Source organism: Syngnathus typhle, linkage group LG17 (assembly GCF_033458585.1).
Source record: "Syngnathus typhle isolate RoL2023-S1 ecotype Sweden linkage group LG17, RoL_Styp_1.0, whole genome shotgun sequence".
NCBI lineage: Eukaryota > Metazoa > Chordata > Actinopteri > Syngnathiformes > Syngnathidae > Syngnathus > Syngnathus typhle.
The window spans coordinates 1,705,851-1,726,850 of NC_083754.1; the positions used below are offsets into that span (position 1 = coordinate 1,705,851).

The 21,000-nt window shown below is 42.7% G+C and overlaps 4 protein-coding genes and 1 long non-coding RNA gene across 9 annotated transcripts; 4 read left to right on the top strand and 1 right to left on the bottom strand.

Moving 5' to 3' along the window:
• The first annotated feature begins 846 nt into the window (after positions 1-846).
• Positions 847-9,486, top strand: pdxdc1 (pyridoxal-dependent decarboxylase domain containing 1). Of its 4 annotated transcripts, XM_061303038.1 has the most exons (24): positions 847-1,040; positions 2,059-2,166; positions 2,459-2,527; positions 2,649-2,732; positions 2,839-2,988; positions 3,164-3,353; positions 3,449-3,517; positions 3,586-3,664; positions 3,757-3,841; positions 3,991-4,039; positions 4,127-4,228; positions 4,300-4,425; positions 4,527-4,577; positions 5,595-5,655; positions 5,742-5,812; positions 5,943-6,048; positions 6,129-6,303; positions 6,381-6,499; positions 6,572-6,693; positions 6,927-7,019; positions 7,091-7,187; positions 7,348-7,446; positions 7,542-7,827; positions 8,764-9,486. In XM_061303038.1, the coding sequence occupies exons 2-23, from the start codon at positions 2,093-2,095 to the stop codon at positions 7,790-7,792; spliced, it is 2,322 nt and encodes a 773-aa protein (XP_061159022.1). In that variant the 5' UTR covers positions 847-1,040; positions 2,059-2,092; the 3' UTR covers positions 7,793-7,827; positions 8,764-9,486. The 4 variants fall into 4 exon arrangements, with proteins under 4 accessions (XP_061159022.1, XP_061159023.1, XP_061159021.1 ...); XM_061303039.1 differs by having other exon boundaries at positions 847-1,060; positions 7,542-9,486; XM_061303037.1 differs by having other exon boundaries at positions 7,542-9,486.
• Positions 9,487-9,971: 485 nt separating this feature from the next.
• gspt1l (G1 to S phase transition 1, like) lies at positions 9,972-14,924 on the top strand. The gene is made up of 14 exons (XM_061303041.1): positions 9,972-10,426; positions 11,192-11,236; positions 11,325-11,558; positions 11,841-11,874; positions 11,980-12,057; positions 12,120-12,300; positions 12,511-12,665; positions 12,756-12,896; positions 12,987-13,080; positions 13,184-13,264; positions 13,364-13,537; positions 13,624-13,713; positions 14,003-14,171; positions 14,281-14,924. The coding sequence occupies exons 1-14, from the start codon at positions 10,228-10,230 to the stop codon at positions 14,331-14,333; spliced, it is 1,728 nt and encodes a 575-aa protein (XP_061159025.1). The 5' UTR covers positions 9,972-10,227; the 3' UTR covers positions 14,334-14,924.
• A 93-nt stretch (positions 14,925-15,017) lies between these two features.
• si:dkeyp-72e1.6 (transmembrane protein 238-like) lies at positions 15,018-16,242 on the top strand. Its single transcript, XM_061303042.1, has 2 exons — positions 15,018-15,611; positions 16,018-16,242. The coding sequence occupies exon 1, from the start codon at positions 15,080-15,082 to the stop codon at positions 15,584-15,586; it is 507 nt and encodes a 168-aa protein (XP_061159026.1). The 5' UTR covers positions 15,018-15,079; the 3' UTR covers positions 15,587-15,611; positions 16,018-16,242.
• Positions 16,243-16,802: 560 nt separating this feature from the next.
• Positions 16,803-20,974, top strand: rrn3 (RRN3 homolog, RNA polymerase I transcription factor). Its single transcript, XM_061303660.1, has 17 exons — positions 16,803-17,146; positions 17,256-17,312; positions 17,382-17,471; positions 17,556-17,685; positions 17,761-17,820; positions 17,977-18,040; positions 18,117-18,186; positions 18,260-18,358; positions 18,427-18,522; positions 18,591-18,714; positions 18,815-18,945; positions 19,026-19,156; positions 19,278-19,465; positions 19,714-19,822; positions 19,910-20,062; positions 20,131-20,215; positions 20,277-20,974. The coding sequence occupies exons 1-17, from the start codon at positions 17,051-17,053 to the stop codon at positions 20,412-20,414; spliced, it is 1,821 nt and encodes a 606-aa protein (XP_061159644.1). The 5' UTR covers positions 16,803-17,050; the 3' UTR covers positions 20,415-20,974.
• LOC133170610 (uncharacterized) lies at positions 18,348-20,279 on the bottom strand. Of its 2 annotated transcripts, none has more exons than XR_009718604.1 (3): positions 20,111-20,279; positions 18,916-19,443; positions 18,348-18,819 (listed from the first exon to the last, which is right to left on the bottom strand). It is a non-coding gene; the product is annotated as an uncharacterized LOC133170610 (long non-coding RNA). The 2 variants fall into 2 exon arrangements; XR_009718603.1 differs by having other exon boundaries at positions 20,052-20,279.
• Positions 20,975-21,000: the final 26 nt, after the last annotated feature.

Below are 21,000 nucleotides of genomic sequence, written 5' to 3' on the forward strand. Positions count from 1 at the left end.
ACCCTTAAAGTGGCTGGGTTTTAAATTGGAGCCACCAGGAAGTTGAGGTTCTAATTTTTCATCCAAATTGGGTGGTTTTTGACCCAGCGCTTTGACGAGTTGCCCGGTATAGACATTCAATTAGATGAAGATTATTGACATGATCGATGATGATAGATTAGATGAAAACACAAACCCTCATTTGCGCAGGTCTGACACAGTGCGAGGCTAATCAAGAGCCTGACAGCGAACGACAGCACCATGGTGGGGATGGATGATGGATGGGGTGGGTCCAGCTCAGTCAGAAACAAAGCTGCAGACCACTTTGGAAGATGCTGGTGGGTCAGTGTCAGTGGATGCTTGCTTGCTGAACTTGCTTCTCTCAAGACGCGCACGCACACCACGCTACAAAGAATGCAGTTGATGCTTTGCGCAAACTGAACATGCCTGTGTTGAGTTTGACTTTTTGAAAAATAGAACAGAACGTCCGTGACGTCATTTCACAGACTCGGACTAGCTTTCTAACACAAGCAAAAAAGTTTTTTTTTTCTAGTTTTTATTTCGAAGCCACGGACAAACCTAAGACAAGCAAAAAATAAATAAATTACAAACAGTAAACATGGGTTGAATCTATGGTTCTGGACGATTTTGTTTTGAAACCATAAAGATAGATTTGTGATGACAAAAAATGTGATGCGTTTAGAAGTTGTGTTTGTAGATGAATGACAGTTTAAAAAAAAAAAAGCCCGGCGGTGAAAATTTGACATCCTACCATGGTTTTAATCAATGTCATAATTGCGAACAAGAAAAAGAATAACTTTGCTGGTTTTATTGACCGCGCTGACTGGCCTGTTACGAGCCGTGACGTCACCATTTGCCAGCGTGGAAAACAAACCAGGAAGTCAACTGCACGGTTGACTCTGACGCCCCAGAAAGAGCAGGAAGCACTTAAAAGTCAACATTACAGCCTTTCTTCAAGCAAGCTCTATGACGGGATTGCTTTGCCATAGGTTTATCTTTTCATCGCTGATTGAGGGGCGCTTTCAGTGAAGTCGGTGAAGGTAAAAAAGCACATTAAGATGTGCGTTGCTAGCTAGCTAGCTCCCGTGTCATTCGCCTGTCAAAAGGCTTATTCACGCATTACATAATGTGCTTAAATGCTCGTTTGGACCGATCTACATGCCGCTTCTCCATTGTTGTTATTATTATTATAACTTTAAAATGAAAGAAATGACAGCGGCTGGCTGTCACTTTGCGGCGCTTCCTGAAAAAGACTACAGTGCACCTGTTAAAGACTTGCGGGATTTCAATATTCTGCTGTGAGGTCTTATTGTGATCTTCCTTTTTTAAATAAAAAACAAACGAACTTTTTAGCATCAATCTTGCATTTGGAAAAACTATCTATGGTAGTCAGGTGAGTCTCTTACGTTGCATTTCAGGGCATAGAAACTGTCAGTAAATGAATCCAAGCTTGGAGTCTGCTTGCATATTGCAAGTCACACCCATTTAACTGCTCTCTTGAATTCAACCCTTCAGGTCTGACATGCAATCCTTTTGTTTGATTCTTGGGTTGGGTTGTTGAACTTTAAAGCATATTGATGACCTATAATGACAGTAGTAGCCTATACCAACAGTCTATTCTGTTTTATGAAGTCATATCTTACCTACAATCTGTTTATATCATTTTAAACTTACAGAAAGGGAAAATATGTTTTTTTATCTAGCAGGAGTACTTGTACTTGAAAGCCATTCCTTACTTTGAATTTAATTTTGGATTGAGTTGACTTCCTTATGGTCCAAAAAATGCCCTTAAATAAAATGAAACCTTTGTTGTTGTTATAGTGAAACACTGCATGACACTAATGTCATAAAATAAACATTTGAAGTGGACATGTAATGGTTGAATTTGTGATCAGGGTAGTGTGCATTGTTTGTACTGCGACAACACCAGACTAGTCCATCAAACAACGTGCCCAACATTTTCAGACTTTGTGTTTGCATGTTGTGAATAAAAATGTTAACTGTATGCATCCTCATGAGAATTTGTACTGTATTTCTTCTTCTTTTTTTATTTGCCAGCACACACACAGCCGGCAGGTATACATCTCTGGAGATGGTGGACACCACACTGGTTCAAGTGGGCATGAATCTGACTGAAGCCATGAAGATCTTGGAAGATGGTCAAAGGTGAGACTTGAGTCTGTTGGAGGATCATGGTACAATATTGTTTAACCACAATCTGGTGGTCAAACTTCAAAGTATTTTTTTCCATTTAATTCAAATATAATGCACAGAGGTCCTACAAGGCGTTAAAGCTGGTGCTACTAGATTTTGTGACAACTGTTACATTATTATTATTTATTATTAGACCATACAAAGAATCTTTTTACGTGAAAAGGTAGAAAGACCTCCAGTTTTGTCAGTAACCTGGTTAATGAGTGCATTCTATTTTTTTTTTTTGTGGTGTTCTATTAACTAGAGGCCTGGACGAGAGAACAGAGGGCTCAATCTTCAGTAGAGCCAGCATACCTGGCCCTCTGCTTGAAGTGTAAGATGCATGCACACGGATACTAGCGTACATGCATGCTAACATGTGATGATGCAAACATGTTTAAATTTGCTCAACTATATTGACATGAAATTCCAATTCATGATCTTTTCTTCTGCAGTGGTCAGGATGTTGCCACCATACTGCACAGGATTCACAGCCTCATTCATGAAGAGGAGGAGGGAGAAGACAAGCCAAACCCACAGTAAGGGATCAACTCTTCAAAACACCATGATCACAGTGCCCAAAAGAATTGTGAACAATGGCGTGAATGAGATTGGCTGAATAAAGCTTCTGTTTTGTGTGTCCAGTAGGATGCAGAATGTGGGTGAGCAGGGTCACATAGCACTATTGGGCCACAGCCTGGCAGCCTACATTTCAGTCCTGGATAGAGAGCGACTTTGGAAGCTGACCACTCGGATCTTGTCTGATACCACGCTGTGGCTCTGTAGACTGTTCAGGTAGTCTTCTTGAAATTCAACTCACTATTGTGTTTGCAGTTTCGAGACAAGGACGCTAAACAATCGTCTTCATCCGGGTCACATTGTAACTAATTAAAATATTTTTTGTTCTACATAAGATCATTTCTCTCTTCAGTATCACTTTCATACCCAAGTGTCCACTCTTGACATTTAGATATGAGAACGGTTCAGCCTACTTCCATGAAGATGACAGAGAAGGCCTGATCAAAGTATGTCGACTGGTCATCCACGCTTGCTATGACGATTATGCCTCTGAGGGCTTTGCTGTCCTCAGCTCCAAGCAGCCGGTCATCTACCAGAGCGCTTCAGGCAGACCAGGCCTGGGACAGCATCTGTGCAATCAAGTAGGTGCAAAATAATCCGCATTTATATTCAAGAGTCTGTCCATATCATGTAACGATAGATGGCTTATTTTCATGTCGGTCTTCTTTGTTATTAGCTCGGCCTGCCTCTCTCCAATTTGTGCACGGTGCCATGCAACACTCTCTTTGGATCGCAACATCAAATGGTAAGAGAGCACGCATCATTGGAGTGAAGTGGAAACCATTTGACAAACATCTCATTTTTAACACGTAGGATATCGCACTGTTGGAAAAATTTATCAAAGAGGACCTGGAGAGTGGAAAGTTGCCTTTGTTGTTGATAGCCAATGCAGGTAAAAAAAAAAACCACATTAACTGGGGGGGGGGGGGGGGGGAACATGTAATAATGTATATTTCACTTTTCTTGTTTCTACATTTTTTTCAGGTACCCCTGGAGCAGGTCACACTGATAAGTTGGGGCGCCTTAGGGACCTGTGTGATCAATACAAAATGTGGCTCCATGTGGAGGGGTGAGACATTTACTATGGTGGAAAGTTGCTTTCTAATTGAAACGCCATCCTCATTTACATAATTTGCTGTCTGTTAGCACTACCGCACATTCATGTTGAATACGTTGTGCCATTTTGAGCGATGCAAAATGACATCCATTTGTCTTCAGGGTCAACCTGGCGACACTGGTGATGGGTGAGGCCACCTCTGCCGTTACGGTAAACTCTAGCGATCTTCTCGTCAACTCGCGCGCCCTCTCCCAGAACGATCTTTGTACTCGGTGCCATTTGGACTTCCCCATTCAGGCAGCAACCAAATGTGACAGCATGACGCTTACACCAGGTCCGTGGCTGGGATTGCCTGCTGTTAGCGCCGTCACTCTCTACAGACACGAAGACCCTGCACTGGTAGGCTCCGATCATCACAATGAGGATCTGTAAATGACGCACTTGCGACTGACTCTTTGTTTTTATCTTAGTCTCTGGCTGCAGGTTTGACCTCGAGTCAGCCTGTAGCGAAGCTGCGGGGATTGCCTCTTTGGTTGTCTCTGCAGTATCTTGGTCACAGTGGAATCAACCAAAAGATAACACATGCCATCATGCTGGTGAGCTGAAAAAAAAAAAGTCAATTATCGCTGGCCTATCAATCGGAGCAACGTTCATTTCAATTTAACGCTAAATCATATTTTCCGTCCCCCCCCGACAGACTCAACAACTGCTGCAGAACTTGAAATCGATGAGCTCCATCAAAACATCGGTAGGTAAATGCAAAAATAAGAATCTTTTTGCTAGCATGGAGTCAAGTCCAGATACTTTCTATGAGTATTTGAGTTGCGGGTTACCTTGGTTGCAGGCTGTCGCGTCACAGATCCCGCCCATCTCTGGGGCTTCTCCACGAGATGTTCTGGGCTCTCTCATGCTCTCTATTGTAGGTGGGAGTCTCTTCTCTGCCTATGTAGCCAAGTCTCTGCCTCTCACTCTTCTCACTCTTGCGTTTGCGTCTCTTTCACTCCCAATCATTTGCCACCCACATTCGCATTTGAGCGGTACTTGGAGCTCCATTGGTTGATGGACTGTTGGCTTCTTCCTAATTGTTTAGGATGTGGACAACACAGGCATCAGTGTGCCTCATTATTTTTGTCACCTTTTGGAGGAAATTCCAGGGCCATGAATATAATTATTGTATATTTGAAAAGAATGTCTGAGTTTTTAACTATCTAGTATAAAATGTAAGAGGGCTTTTATTCCGTATAAACATTTGTTGGTATAATAATTGATGTAACCTGATGCCACTCAACTATTCATGACCCTGATGATATGCACACCTCTGTTAAGATAGCCTTCACCCTTCCCAAGCATGATGCTTGTCTCAACCCTTTACTTGGATGTAATCAGTGATGGGTTTCTTAAAAAAAAAAATCTGAGTATGCTAATATTTGGTAACATATTTAAAACTTTTTTTGTTACTGACTGTAACAAGTATTATGATTGCATTATTCAAAAGCTCATTTGAAAACTTGACACTCGCGATATTTGGGTCATAATCTATATGATCAATGGCTAATTTTGTTTATTTTGAAAGTATAACATACATGGCTGATTCATCTGTCGTGGGTTTTCTTGTGTTGCTGGGCTACTGCCTTTCGGCAACTATTTTAAAAATGTTTCTAAAAACTCCCTGATTCCATCCCATCTTGTACTCTGAACATTTATTTTGCTGACAATAGTGAAATAATTGCCGTTGAATCTGACAAGATTATCTGTGTCTGTACAGGTGGAGGATGAACTCAACTCCCCTGTGCTGCTGTTCAGGTTTTCTCAGGACATTAGTGCAGGTAAGGGAGCAGGGAGGGGGGGGGGGGGGGGGGGTCCTAGTCAAATGTGGTAAATCAATGTCATTTCCTCTCTTCTATTGTGTTAGCATCCACCAGTGGTTCAGTGGAGGCTTACTGTGCTGGGGAGAAGGAGGCACTTGATGCATTCAACAGATGGGTATGTGGATTATTCTTTTTTTTATTAGTGTTTGTAAACAGTTTGAAGCTGAGCGCAAACATCTGGAAAAAAAAAAAAGAGAAGTGAATGACACTCATAACGTTTTTTTTTTTTTTTTTATTCATTCAAGCTTGGCAAAGAGATTGCTCGGATGGTTCCTGCCAGTGGAGTGGAAGTTGTGGAACTCGAAGATGAAGGCACCTGTGTCCGGTTCAGCCCGCTCCTGACAGCCGCAGGTTATTAGCGGAGTGTTCATTGTATCTTTTCATAAAATCAATTTCCACTTATAAATGATGTCATTTGTGCTCTTGTCCAGATTTAGGGACTCAACCTGAGGATGTTGACAATATGATTGAAAAGTTGTTGGAGTTGGTGCCTTTGATGACCTCCACAATGTCTCTCAGACAAGACTTTAAAGAGGAGACTCACCAACGCTCACCTTACCTCAGATACATCGAAGAGCTTAGTTGGCCAGGCCTCGGAGCTGTCAGGTAAGACGGAAAGCAGGAATAGGTTCCAAAATGTAACTTGTACACGCATGTTTATTTTTAAATGCCAAACTGTTCAGATATGAGCCTCAGGTGGAGGGAATTGATGATAGCAGAAGGACAAAGGAAATTAAGAAAATAAACACCGAACTACTGAAGAAACTGCAAGAGCTGGACACTGACATCGTCTTCTCTTCTGGTTTGTACCGCTTCGTTTTTTGGAATCATGCGTCAAATAAATTTTTTAATTTTGTCATTTGTAACATTTTAGGCCTAGAGTTTGCCGGAGATGAAGACGGCATCTTTATAAGCATGGTAGCTGATGACGTTGACGTTTCGGAGCTCGTGGAAACAATAGTCACGCTGGGCCGTGACATTGAAGAGAATGGAAGAGTAATTATTTGGAAACTATTTCTTCTATCTTAACATTAGTGTTATTAGCAGAGTCATGCATAACACTTCAAACTTTGGGCCTGCTATTGCAGTTTCAAAGTTTGAACCACATTAAAAAAGGATTGTAAAGTAGTTTAACAAAAGTATTTCATTGTACTATTTAGTATAATCCGCATTATTACAGGTTCGGAAAATGGTGGTAGATTCAACATTTCTATTTGTTTCCAATGTAGCTACTGGAGAACATGACGGAGGTGGTGAGGAAAGGCATTCGGGAAGCAGAACTGGAGCTGCTAAAAGCCAATGATGAGAAACTCATGGAAGAGGTATGAGAACATGTGTGAAATGAGCATCACTTACTGATGTGATTAAAAACAATTGATTTTTTTGTTTTTAGGGCATGCTGAGACAACTTCCTGTGGTTGGCTCTGTTTTAAACTGGTTTTCTCCTGTTCAAGCTTCAGTTAAAGGGAGGACCTTCAACCTGGCAGCAGGTTTGTGGCTGCAGATTTAGTTCTACAGCATAGCTGCTCTTTTTGTTTTGGGGTATTTCAATTCATTTTCATTTGCTTGTACTGATTGACATTTCATTTCCAGGGACGTCAAATTAAAAAAAAGCTTCATGTGCTTCTTATTTATACTTCTTATTCATAGGTTCCTTGGACTCCACAGAAGTGACATATTCTACCAAGGCCCAGTCAGGCAGATCTCCCTTAAAAGACTCTCCCACCTTGTCATCTGAGAAACTGCAAGGTAGCACATGTGACGACTGTAGACATGCTTTTGCAAAAGTGGAAGCGTGATGGATGTTTTATTGACAGCCGCCCTTTTGCTCTTTTCCATCTCAGGTCAAAAGTTGTTTCGGCGCTCAGGTGCAGGTTCTGATTCCATTAGCGAAAGCAGCTCAGTTGGACAAGCTGAGGGCTCAACCAGTATCCGCTCATCCATCTCCATGTGCGTACCAGAGGAGAACTCGGCATCTCGACAAATTCCGGAAGAAATTCCAGAATCGTGTCAGCAGAAAAACCATGATCAGGTGGAGGACATGGCACTCCTGGAGGAGAAGAAGCTCGAAGGCCAAGATGGCCAGTCGTCATAATGCTACCAGCCTACCGAAGACGTTTAATACGTAAAGTATGAAAGAGTTGTTAAGTCTAAATGTCTCTCAAGAGTGAGTCTCTGTCCAATGAGGACATCAGCAAATATTGTAACACTGTGACGCTCGTTTTCTAATCGCTTCCAGTGGCTGCAGTTGCATTTAAACATATTTTGTTTGACATATCAAGATGGACCGAGACGTCCATTCCATCCATTCCATTCCATCCATCCATCCATCCATCCATCCATCCATCCATCCATCCAGCCCACCCACCCTGATTGCTTATTTAGCGATGATTAAGATAAGCATTAATTGCACTAGAATCACACAAGTATAGACATTATTGATAAGCGATAACAAATTCAAGTATTTCTTAATGCGTATTCATTTTTAAAGTGTTAAACTCCCTTCAAAAGACCTTCCTTGTTTGGATGCCTATTAGCAGTGTCAAAAGCATTGCTAGTGGGAGGGATGCTAATTTACAAAAAGAAAGCACTACATAAAAAGGAAATGGCTTATTCAAACAGTTGTGCTTCCTGGCGCACTGCTGTGATTGATGTCTTGGACATATTTGATTACACAACACTGCAGATAAATATCATCTACCTTTACTTTGTCTATGCAAATGGAAATAAATGACACAAATTAAGCATATGGTAAAGCTATAGGCGCATAGCTACACACAGAAAGCAATGAAAATGGTACCAGAACATGGCATTTTGGTACAGTAAGGGTAAAGTGGGATAAGGTTATTTAAAAAAAATGCAACCATATTGCAGCCATAGCCATGCTAAAACAAAAACAAAAAAACTTTATGCACTACACTATAAAGCATTTTTAGATAGTCCACTTGACCTAGCTCAAATGTCTTTGCCTGATTGTGTATGAATAAGACAGTCAAATGGCTTAGTCATGCTGTCAATGTCATTTTGTACTGTGGAGAGATGTTCACAACTCAACTTTATTTATAGGGGCATTGAGCTCAGTGCCGTTTTCCCGACCCTGGCAAACTCTTGACCTCAATGAGCTTTGGAAAAGGACAGTGAATGACGCAAACTGCAGGAGTTTGGGTTAGAAGAACTTTTGTGTCAACTCTTGTATCTCCTTTGAGTTGGAAGATATGTTTTGGTTTCATTTGAAAATCATACCAATCAGAAAAAAAACCCCGCTGGTAGCAAATGTGTGTTACAAATGTTTACTTTGTTTTTCTTTTAACTTTTTCAATGGGTGAAAACACAATTGCGTGCCGTTGAACGGGAAGGGAAGGGAAGCCTCTTTAAATTGGTGATGGTTGATTGACAGTGTGTCAATATTATTTGGAACTTGGCAAGAGAGAGAGAACCAGGCCTGGCAAACATTTGAATATGCCTTGCCTACTATAATAACTGTTATAAAGAAAAAAGTCAGTCGAATTACTGTGAGCCAGGCCTATCTGGAATATTTAGATGAATTGATGCACAAACATTTCTGGATAGAAATGTATTGAAGTGGTAGGATTAAGTTATTGTGGTGAGAATGGAAATGGGTTAAGAAATAAGTTACCTTAATTGCACTTGTAAATAATTTCTTACATGATGTAAATTAAACTCATGCTTAATGATTGATTACATGTCGGATGATGATAAAGTTCTGGTTCTAACTTTGTAAACTTGCAATCTTTCATGAATTTTGATTGAATGAAATCTGTAAACCAACCTGTTGTAATGTTGTCTTATTGGCTATATTACATAATAGTCCCCATACGGTTACTATATACATTCGAATATTTGTATTTACACTTTTGTGGAACTCCATTTTATTGCAATAACTCCTTGTGACCCCATCGGATGAAATATTGCCAGCATCAAATTTCCATATTGTTATTTAATGATGATCACAAGATTTTAAAAATTCCTACAGTGTTTGATACTGTGAATGCAACACTCCATGTTAATCTAATTCACATCGAAAGAATTTACAGTATTTATCCACTTAACGGTATTTCAAACCTAGATATTACTTTTGTTTTTTCAGATCCAGTTATTATTTTTTGACCGTGATTAGAACCTTTCGAACACGGTCGCAATTTCTTGTGAAAACTATCACCGGAGTAAATGGGAACTGTAGTCTTCTTGGTTTACCGAGTCGCTAAATGTTAGTTTTTCTCTCTATTTCCAGACTTCATATCCCAGGTGTCATTGCGGACAGCCCGTCCGGTTGACGGGACGCATGAGCTCACGCGGACTGTCTCTGGGAGTGCTGAGTCGAATATCCTCTTTGGCGTCTCCACCGATAGAAACCGGCTGCTCTCTTTCACCGTGGTCGGATTGAAAACATTCCGGCTCGAGTTTGGGACGCTTTATGCCATTCAGCGGTGTGGCCTTAACACCGGGATTTGGGTGGACACCTAAGAACTGCGTAGCTCAAGTCTCAGTAGTGAAAATTGAAAACCCACCATGGACAAAACCCCGAGAGACACTGCCCCTGATTCTTGGGAACAGGAGGACGATGTGGAGGCCACAATCGACGGACAGCTTGACTCCGCTTTCACCAACTTAAATGTGAACGCCAAACCTTTTGTTCCCAATGTGAACGCCGCAGAATTTGTCCCGACGTTTACCATTAAAGCACACTCGGAAAATCTCGATTCAATGGGTAAGCCGACTGTCACGTTGGGGTGCAACGTTAGCCACCAAGCTAGCCGTGAACATGAGCACGACTGTGCAGGTGCTAACCCTCGAGCTACTCGAAAGACACGCGTTGGTGTGCCAGCAACTGTGCGGTTAACTTTAATTATACGGTTGAACTGTAATTAAAACATTGCTCAGTGTTTCGGTTCGTGTTAAGTCAGTATGTTCTGTTGTGGTATTGTATCAATTTTGTGAGGGTGTGTTTTTAAATGTCTAGTGGATCCCAACCGGCATTAGCCTGTTAGCTGCGAATGCTAAGTAAGGTAGCTGGTGTGGTTCGAGATAGCGTTCAACCGTTACTTGTAACGGTACACGTCACTGGAAGGGGAAAGTGAATTCAACTTGTAACTGTTGTCATATTTAAGAGAGAAAAGCTAACCTCGTTGGACTATGTTAACTTGTTGACCTTAAGTGCGGTGTGTCGTGGATACTGTGACTCATAAAGATTTATTGAATCATTATTTAAAGTTTCCAGGCGAAAACAAGTCTGACAGTGCTAATTACGTAATGGTCGACGTAACCTAATATAGCAATGTGTCGTAAAAGATAGTGTCACTTTTATTTGACAATTTACAACATTGAAGAAAAAACAAATCTGGAGAATTAGAATGTTTATCATGCAAGCCCTTGGTTTGGGAACAAAACAATCGTGCTAAAACTAATATCTGTGTATTGTGACATTGAATAATGCTATATCTTACCTTTGTTGAGTAATAAACATGTCTTTCAGTTGCTGTTGAAAAAATTGCCACCAAGGAGGTGATAGGAAATGCTGGTATGTATGGCTAAATGTCTTGTGTGTTAGCCAGCATTTCGGCATTGAGTAAAACCTATTTTTATGCGTTATTCGATATATTTTGCAGCTCCATTGGAGAACGGTGACAGAGAACTGACCCCAGATGAACCATGGGACCAGAAAGAATCTGAGCCATGTGAGGAAGAGCCAGGAGGTGGCTGCTGTGGTGACCGTGGACCAGCAAGTGAGGAGACGGGCTCAGAGATGGAGGAAGAGGAAACGCCGGCGCCTAAAGTTCCCCCAACACAACCAGATGCCCCCAAGAAGGAACACATAAATGTTGTCTTCATCGGACACGTAGGTCAGTGTAAATGGATGCATGGCTTATAAATTGTGACAACATTGCCAGACATCAGTGCATGCGCTGCTGGGCGATATGGGCTAGTCGCTTTTAGTGTCCGCCTTTTCTTGAAAAATCCAAACACAAGTTTATGAGGCCATTCGTCAAATTGCCTAAACTACCTATAAGCTGAAACTATCAAATTGTTTTGATGGTTTAAAAAAATCTGGCAAGTATGAAGGTAAAATCATTTATAGTTTGCCAAAGCCTTAAAATCCTCAATGTCCTTTCTTTCTTCTATAGATGCTGGAAAGTCCACTATTGGTGGACAAATCATGTAAGTTGCTGCGTTTTTCATTTTATTTTTTCCCCAAACACTCCATCATATTGTGGGTGGAATCCACAGTTACTCTTGGCTCATATTTTCCTTCCTCGCCGTCAGGTACCTGACAGGCATGGTAGATAAGAGAACCTTAGAGAAATATGAAAGAGAGGCCAAGGAGAAGAACCGAGAAACCTGGTAAGTGTCCCTTTGTCTTCCCAGAGAAATATCAGCGATAAACATCCCTATCCTATCTTCAGGTACCTGTCTTGGGCCTTGGACACCAATCAAGAGGAGAGGGACAAAGGCAAGACGGTGGAAGTGGGCCGAGCATACTTTGAGACAGAGAAAAAGCACTTTACCATCTTAGATGCACCGGGCCACAAGAGCTTTGTGCCCAACATGATTGGAGGTGCATCACAAGCTGACTTGGCTGTACTGGTGGGTAACGGAAAAGACTCGCGATTCTTCTAAATTCAGTCGACGTGTGATGGAGCAGACACGCCGGTGAAAGCGTATTTATACGTCCATTGTCTCTGCATGTGCACTTGGTGCGTCGTACGTGTCCCGCTGCAGCAAAACGAGTCCGACCTCAGTCACCACTTTTTCAGTTTGTCAAGTTTTGTGACATTTTAAACTTTTGTCCTCCAGGTGATCTCTGCCAGAAAAGGCGAATTTGAAACCGGTTTTGAAAAAGGTGGACAAACACGGGAGCACGCCATGTTGGCCAAAACAGCGGGGGTCAAGCACCTGATTGTCCTGGTGAACAAAATGGATGACCCTACAGTCAACTGGAGCCTAGAAAGGTGGGTAAGCGGAGTTCTAGGGTTATTATTATTATTATTATTTCTTTCCCATGTGACTTTACATGAACCCCTTTCTGTTTCAACGCTCAGGTATGAAGAGTGTAAGGAGAAACTAGTGCCATTTTTGAAGAAGGTGGGCTTCAACCCAAAGAAAGACATTCATTTCATGCCATGTTCGGGGCTAACGGGAGCCAACTTGAAGGAGCCCACTGATATGTGCGACTGGTACACGTAAGTCCTCAAATATGACCGGATTTCATACTTCAAATTTCGTTTTTCCCCCACACCTTCCCTCCAACATGCCCATCTTTGTTTTTGCAGAGGTTTACCATTCATTCCACATCTGGACAGTTTGCCAAATTTTAACAGACCAAGCGACGGACCTATCAGATTGCCCATTGTAGACAAATACAAGGTAATGTTAACTTTTTTTTCCACACTTTTGAGACACACTTATATTTCACAAACACTTTACAACAGAAGGAGTGACTTTATTTATAATGCTGTGTCTCCTACAGGACATGGGCACTGTGATTTTAGGCAAACTTGAGTCCGGCTCAATCAGTAAAGCACAACAGCTTGTTATGATGCCCAATAGGGTAAGACCTGTTTCTCTCGAATATGAATAAGAAAAGCTGCTCTACAAGTTTTTGGCACGACTTGAATGCCTCTCCTTTAACGTGATCATGTCTTCACAGCATGTGGTGGAGGTGCTGAGCCTCTTGTCTGACGACGTGGAGACGGACGATGCAGGACCTGGAGAAAATCTAAAGTTGCGACTGAAGGGCATTGAGGAGGAGGAGATTCTCCCTGGCTTCATTCTGTGTAATGCAGAAAACCTCTGCCATTCCGGGCGCACATTTGACGCCCAGGTCAGTTTGGGGGAAAACGAGCCGGATGCAATTTCAGTTGTACGCGAGTGACATAAAAACAAAACAAAAAAAACATGTCTTTCTAGATTGTCATCATTGAACACAAATCCATCATCTGTCCCGGTTATAACGCTGTCCTTCACATTCACACGTGCATTGAAGAGGTGCAGATTACGGTAAGTCTATGAATAGGTTGGAAAGTATTCAAAAGCACAAATGTTGGTGGACACCATCTTATTGACCTTCGGAAATTCATGTTGTGGCTGAGCAGATTGAGAAGATACTCTTGTTTTTTTTTTCATGTACGATACTTTCAGTGTTTCTTTCTGCTGTGTCTCAAAGCAAGCCTTTCTGGTCCCGAGTCAGCTACTTAACTATCTTGAAATGGAAAATCCTGTTTCACGAAAATAAATAAATGCCATTTTATAATTCTATGAATACCATGGTTTTGTGTTCCCTCCCCAGGCCTTAATCTGTCTTGTAGACAAAAAGTCAGGTGAGAAGAGTAAGACAAGGCCACGATTTGTTAAACAAGACCAGGTCTGTATCGCCCGTCTACGCACGGCAGGAACCATTTGCCTCGAGACCTTTAAAGACTTTCCTCAAATGGGACGCTTTACCTTACGAGATGAAGGTAAAGCACCTACACACTGTGGTGGCATGCTCAAGAAAAGGCACTATTTCGTCATTAAAGGCTTCAACCCATGCTTCTCATTAAAGTGGCAAAATTGTGTGGCTCTCAGGTAAAACCATCGCCATCGGTAAGGTTCTGAAGTTGGTCGCAGAGCGAGACTGAAGACGCACGCTGCTGCTCCAAATCCAGTTTGGAAGAACCAGGTGGAGCACGGTCATCACCCGCCCAGTGTTGTCAGCGGCAAAGGCACCTCCCTCTGACGCCCGCCTACCCTTCTGTGTTTCGATCAGCTTCAGGAAAAAACGAAAAAAAGTGATCAACAGAAACCGGTTCTTAAGTCAGTGAAATTCAAGACGAAGTCCACTCACGTCAGCTTTCTCATATTGAGAGCTCCGCTATGCCATTTCCGGGTTAGCCCACCTTCCACCTCTGCCCACCTCCCTCGTCTGGTTGGTTTATCACGACAGTGATTCTTTTCTCATTCCCTGTTCCATTTTATTTACTTGCCTTCATAAATGACAGAAGTTATATCTGTGAACAAATGCGGACCAAGATTTTTGCTTGGAGTGTAAAATCATTTCGGAAATTGTCTGAAATGATTTCATCGATTGAAACCAAAATGTTGATTTGGGTGTACATTACTCCCTTTGCTTTTACCCAATTTTTGGTTTCTCGTGTGGCGTTCTGGCTGTCTGCTTGAGCGTGCGCAAATATTAAAGCAAACAACTATGACAATAAAATATTTGGAAAAACGCTTCTCCTTTAAAAGCAATTGTAGAAGTACTCCCCCACACTTAGCAGGTAGTGTTCTTTACTTTTGCCCCCTCCTCCACTGGGCCCTCCCACGCCGCTTCTCACCTAGCTCACCTTACAGCCGCTCTGCAGACACATGACACCTGCACGCTGACATGGAACCAGCGTACCGGGGTCTGGGTCGCTGCGTTTGCTGTTTCTGGTTGGCCGTGGCCTTCGACGTCGTAGGACTGCTCGTCCTTCTCATCGGCGTGTTTGCGAACGTTTTTTTCTACGACCTCCTTATCTACGCCGGCGCCATAGTCATCTTCCTCAGTCTGGTGTGGTGGGTCTTCTGGTACGCTGGAAATATTGAGGTGCTCGCCTCGGAACTGGAGGATGACGTGGGTTTAGCAAAGAAGGACAAGGGTGGCATCGGCGGTGCGGTTCGGCGCCTGTCCAACCGCGTATCCAGCAGCATCAGGAACTCGCTGCGCAGGAACGGAGAGGCGGTACCGGGCAGTGGCAGACGGCAAGGAGGAGCGCGGAGATCGGCTGCGGGTCACAATGTGGCCCCGCATTCGGAGCAGGTGGTTGTTGCCATGGCAACCTTGACGCCAAATTTGGTGGGGTGCTACGACGCCGAGATGCCGCCCACAGCAACTGAAACCTCTCCAACTTGATGGAAAAAAAAAAACAAGAACAAGGGTGAGGTCTTTGCAAGAGTAAATGATCAAATGATTGCCTCACTTGTCATTCTGAAAAGTCTTTTTTTAAATACATATAGCATAACATCATTTTCAAGCTAGTATAAGATGCTTTTAAAATTGAATTCCATATTACAAAACTGTATGGAAGTTTGCATTAAACTCCATTAACAAATCTTATTTTGCCATTCTCACCAGAGAAATAGTTTCCACCTATTTGAATGAATCTTAAATGCAAAATTAGATGCTCCTTTTGCTTTGCAGTTTTTCAGTTACAAACCACAAGTATTATCAGAAGCTAATTATTAACCCCACTAAAAGACCACACCAGTTCAAACAATAGAAGCGTGACACGTACTTCCACATAATGGTCGTTTCCCATATGATTATTTTTATTTCACTTCCAGATACATTCTGAATTCATTGCTGACCTGGGGAGAGTCTGGAATCCGCTTCGACTTGGCTCAATATTATTTTCTAATTCTTTTTTATTTTATTTGTTCAAAATCCATATGTTGAATCAACAAACTGTCAAGTATGTGGTTTATGGATATTGAGTTGCAATTGCCGTCATAATTATAAAGAATGGTCTATATTTTTAATAAAAACATTCATCTGTATTTACCTTGAAAGCCTACATTCAGAATGTATGAATTTATTGTTTTGTTTAAGGCTACACTGCACAACTTCTCAAGACATCCAAGTTGTTTAAATGAGATTTGACAACACACAGGGCAAATAATACAATATAGTATTATTATAATATAACAATATAATATGTGTGGTGAAACACATGCACTAAATAGGATACTGCTGTTAAAATGGTGAATGTGCAACAACTTCCTTGTTCCCGCCCGGAGTGATAACAAATGTCAATGAGTAACCTTTGTAATAAGGTTGCCTTTATCAAGCTGCTTCCATGTGACTGCTCTCACGATGAATCTGGCCATGCATGTCTACTTTACTGCAAGCTACAACCATAATGTAAATGGAAGCAGCTTTAGGAAACTCTGACCAATGCAAAAAGAAAAGGAATCATTAAAAAACATATGAATATGAAAAGCATTATAGAATTCTGGTTACAGTAAAGTTATGTCAATTATAGCAGGTAGTGCTTTACAATTACGAATTGGTGCTATTCCTTATGTAACCACTAGACGGCCCTAACGAGCACTACTGCGCTTGACTCTACCCTTAATGCATCAGAAGAAGCTCTCTCCCGGATGTAACGAAAGGAGAAACTCTCCATGTGATTTTGTTACTCTCCACAAAGACGTTTAACTTCGAAACAGTTGAAAATGAATCCATTTGTTTACAGACTAACAGTCTTTTTCTTTAAAGTTATTGACGAAACCGTACCGTAAATCCCGCCAGCTGTCGCCCAACCGCTCATTCGAGAAGCTAACCCTGCTAATCCACGCGCTCGTTTATTTATGAAGCATGGAGATAAGCGATCGTGATTTTCTCAGCACTCCTCCCTTCAAAACCGTCAGGTTTGGTGGTAGTGTTGTGGAAACATTAGCCAAGTATAAACAGGTGAGTTTTGCAGCTTTGGAACACAACTCGCTCTTTTAAAATGCTTAGTTTTGCGTAATATTGTTATGACGTCAATATGCGCGTGGTAAGTTGTTTTTCTTTTATGAAGGGAGACTTGAGTGACTACGAACTGCTGAAGCATCAGCTGGCCGATCCTGATATAAAGGTAAAGCGCTGCGGTCTTTGTTGTGTTGGCTGTCAGTTTTGCATCTCTTCTCTCTCGCTCTCCTTGCAGGATGCACAGATTATTACCTGGCTACAAGAGTTTCGGAATTGTATCGCTCAGCTCACCAAAGACCATGAACAACTCATCTACACTCTCTTAGTCCGTATTTTGCATTCATTTCGTTCTCATTGACTTAATACATGAAAAATATAATGCCCGTACTTGTTTGTGTGGATTTTGCAGAGGCTTCCCTGGGTGGATCGAAGCCAAGCAGTGGCCGAGGAGTACATGGCCTTCCTTAGTAACCTAGTATCAGCACAGACCGTCTTCCTATGTGCATGTCTCAAAATGATCGTCAAGTACTTTACGCCGAGTACGTTCCCACCTGCTTTTTCTCCGTCACAATCTTGCCAATGTGTTTTTAGCAATTATGTATGTGTGTTTGCAGAAAGGATAGCCATCTCTGAAGGAGGAGTCTATATGTCGGATACAGATGATGAAGATGAATGTATGTGTTCTACCTTCTGCTTGCACCGAAGTCCCAGCGTTGAGAAATACCTTACGTGAACGTGGCTTATAGATGAGCCACTATATTGTATTGGAGGTTTCGCTTCAGCTTTTGTTTTGCTGACGGAATTAACACGCCCACATTTCTTTTTTTTAGATCTCCCCAAACATTTCAACCGCTGCCACCAAGCTTTGCAGCTCATCACAAGATATGTCCCATCGTAAGTCACTTTGAGCACATTCCGTCTCGTCGAGCTTTTTGCCTTTGCATCATATTCCGCTCTTCCTTCTTTCCAGCACAAGTCACTTTCTGGTGCCCATTTTGCAAGACAGGTTTCCGTTTATTCAAAAGTCCTCCAGAACCCTGGTAAGCCAGCGGAAAAATACGTGACATCATTCATACGGCAGCACCGTCTTGATGTTTGGGTTTTTCTCTGCAGGAGTGTTACGTCCACAACCTACTGAAACTGAGCGTGTACATACCGAGCATTCGACGAGACGTACTGGAGATCATCATTGGACAGATGCTTAAACTAGATGTAAGCTTTATTTCACGGACATATAAATGATCATTCTTTTCCGGGTGACAACGTCGATTCCGTTTTAGGTGAGCGCATCCCGTTCCGATATCGAAGAGGCTGAAGAGAAAAGGGTTCAAAGCCATACGCCAGGCAACTCTACCGAAGAGGCCCTCTTTGATATGGTACGGAAGAGATCTTTTTCGTTATCATCGTCTTGTGTAGAGTTTCCAATTGTGTGCGTGTGCACTAGGACGAGGACCTGCAGACAGATGAGCCCCCCAATTTGGAAGTCATGTCCCACCCGGTGGCTGACAGGCTTGATTCACTCATGGCAATCCTGTTGGCGTACATCAAGGACGTCTGCCTCGTCAACGGTACCCCATTACTCCTTGTTTTATTCTCTCGTCACTCCCGCTTGGACCACTAGGAATCATCGGAATACATTCTTCAGAGCTATCCTATCTTCACTTCCAGGCGGTCTTCATACAGACAGAACAAAGGAATTGTACAGGGACTTGTTGGATGTGTTTGACAAGCTCATCTTGCCCACACATGCTTCGTGTCACATCCAGTACCTGGTTTTTTACCTCTGCAGCTTCAGGGTGGTGAGTCTGCTCCCCCTTTTTTTTTCCCCTCCCTCACGAGGGTGGCTGTATTAATATTGAATCATCATTCTGTCTTCAAGGCACTTGGGGAGGCTTTCCTGGAGCACTTATGGAAGATTCTGCAGAGTCCATCTCAGCCCGCTGTCCTCCGCCAGGCTGCTGCGGGATACATGGGAAGCTTCCTCGCCAGAGCCAACTTCATCCCTGTGGTGTAAGCTTATTGACAATTTTGCTCTCGTGAATATCTGGCATTTCATTTTGCCCTCGCTCGTAACCGAGACCGCAAGATATTTGAACTCTGATCTAATCGAGTGTGCACTTATCTCCCGCAGCACAGTCCGGGCGTGTCTGGACCTGCTCATCCCGTGGATCCATCGCTACATCGACAGTCAGGATAGTAAAGGCGGGCAGGCCTGCTGTGACATCAGCCTCCATGGACCCTTCTACACCGCCTGCCAGGCGGTCTTTTACACCATCATCTTCAGACATGGAGCCATTCTGGCGGGAGACATGAAGAAAGGTAAACATCTCTGCACTGTTTTACTCACCATGCTTCTTTGTGATTGGGATTATTCCCCCCCATCCCTTGACGAGTTAGTTATTCATGCGTACGGTCGACCATTGAAGTTTATAATTGCGTGTAGCTGCCACAAGAGGGCAGCAAAGCACTATGTTGCCTCAATGAAAGTCTCAAAACAAAATTCCCCATCAGAAAATGAGTGCTGTTGTCCGGTCCTTTCCATAAATGCTGTGCGTCGTGTGTATCAGGCTTGGAGTACCTCCAGAGTTTGAACCTGGAGAGGGTGGTCATGTGTCAGATGAACCCGCTTAAAGTGTGTCTCCCAGCAGTCACCAATTTGTTTGCAGCCATCACCCGGTAAGTGCTGAGCACACATCACGCAATTGCTACGGCGCTAGCTTTCATCGTACGGCAGATTTTCATTCCAGCGCTTTTCGCCCCCAGGAAATATCAGGTGGTTTTCTGTTACACCATCATAGAGAGGAACAACCGCCACTTGTTGCCCGTGGTGCACAGCTCTGCAGGAGGTGACAGCGTGAGCATCAACACCAACCCCTTGGACAGCTTCTTTCCTTTTGACCCCTACCTGCTAAAAAGGTACGCCGTGCGTATTTTCACCAAGCTGAAGAGATGATGAAACGGAACCTTTTATTTTTTTCACGCAGGTCTGGTGAACTGATAGAGCCTCTCTACCAGGTGTGGGAGGAGCCGGCAGACTCGGAGCTGGTCGTCCCGAAAAGAGTCCCTCAGGTATGCCGGCGAGAGGACGAGATCAGCATTCTGCCGAATACTATAACAGTTGTCTTGTCAGGGCTCCAAAGAGGACGAACTTGACTTCCTGGGCGGGGAGACGCCGCAGGGCGACGAGATGGTCGGGATGACACCCAACTCGTTTGAATCCAACCCCAGTATCGGCTCACCTCCCGTCTACTTCCAGAGACACTGCTAGTTCCACATGGCCAACTGTCACACTTGGCCGGGTCATCCTGAGACGATATTTGCAATGATTCACATTGCATTCATATCAGGGCCAAAACATCTCATCCTGTCCTTTTATGATTTTTGGTTTTCTCTCCCTCTTTCTGGTGCAATAGCAAGAAACATTAATGACGTTAGTGTTAGAGCCGTATACTCTGAAAATATTTTAGGTTTTGGTTGAATTTTACAAGCAGTTGTACAGATAAGTTTTCCTTTTTGTAGGGATGTATGAATTAATGATCCTCGTTATATTTGCTTCTGTGAGCATGGGGCACACCAAATGGCTTATTTTGGTTTTAAGTTTATTCTCTTGAGTTGTTGACAAATCTGCTCCAGTTGTTACCGGAATCGACTTTTGATATGAATCTGAATAACGATAAGTCACGTATCAGTTCTTCCTTTATTATAAAAGAGTAAGAGAAAGAATGAGGCCACAACAAAGATTCAGTCTGGTTGAAATACAGGACATGATAGTTATTTATACAGTATGTGCGTTGTTCATAGAAATATAAAGAACCATGATAGATGGCTGTTTGGACTCTTGATTACCAACCACA

Bases quoted from the DNA above. Each gene is read 5' to 3' on its own strand.
- pdxdc1 (XM_061303039.1), top strand. From the start codon at position 2,093: ATGGTGGACACCACACTGGTTCAAGTGGGCATGAATCTGACTGAAGCC. The intron at 4,426-4,526 runs GTGAGCTGAAAA...CCCCCCCGACAG, and splicing joins TAACACATGCCATCATGCTG to ACTCAACAACTGCTGCAGAA. The intron at 6,304-6,380 runs GTAAGACGGAAA...CAAACTGTTCAG, and splicing joins CCAGGCCTCGGAGCTGTCAG to ATATGAGCCTCAGGTGGAGG.
- gspt1l (XM_061303041.1), top strand. From the start codon at position 10,228: ATGGACAAAACCCCGAGAGACACTGCCCCTGATTCTTGGGAACAGGAG. The intron at 11,875-11,979 runs GTAAGTTGCTGC...CCTCGCCGTCAG, and splicing joins ACTATTGGTGGACAAATCAT to GTACCTGACAGGCATGGTAG. The intron at 13,538-13,623 runs GTCAGTTTGGGG...ATGTCTTTCTAG, and splicing joins GGCGCACATTTGACGCCCAG to ATTGTCATCATTGAACACAA.
- si:dkeyp-72e1.6 (XM_061303042.1), top strand. From the start codon at position 15,080: ATGGAACCAGCGTACCGGGGTCTGGGTCGCTGCGTTTGCTGTTTCTGG.
- rrn3 (XM_061303660.1), top strand. From the start codon at position 17,051: ATGGAGATAAGCGATCGTGATTTTCTCAGCACTCCTCCCTTCAAAACC. The intron at 18,041-18,116 runs GTAAGTCACTTT...CCTTCTTTCCAG, and splicing joins ATCACAAGATATGTCCCATC to CACAAGTCACTTTCTGGTGC. The intron at 19,466-19,713 runs GTAAACATCTCT...CGTGTGTATCAG, and splicing joins GGCGGGAGACATGAAGAAAG to GCTTGGAGTACCTCCAGAGT.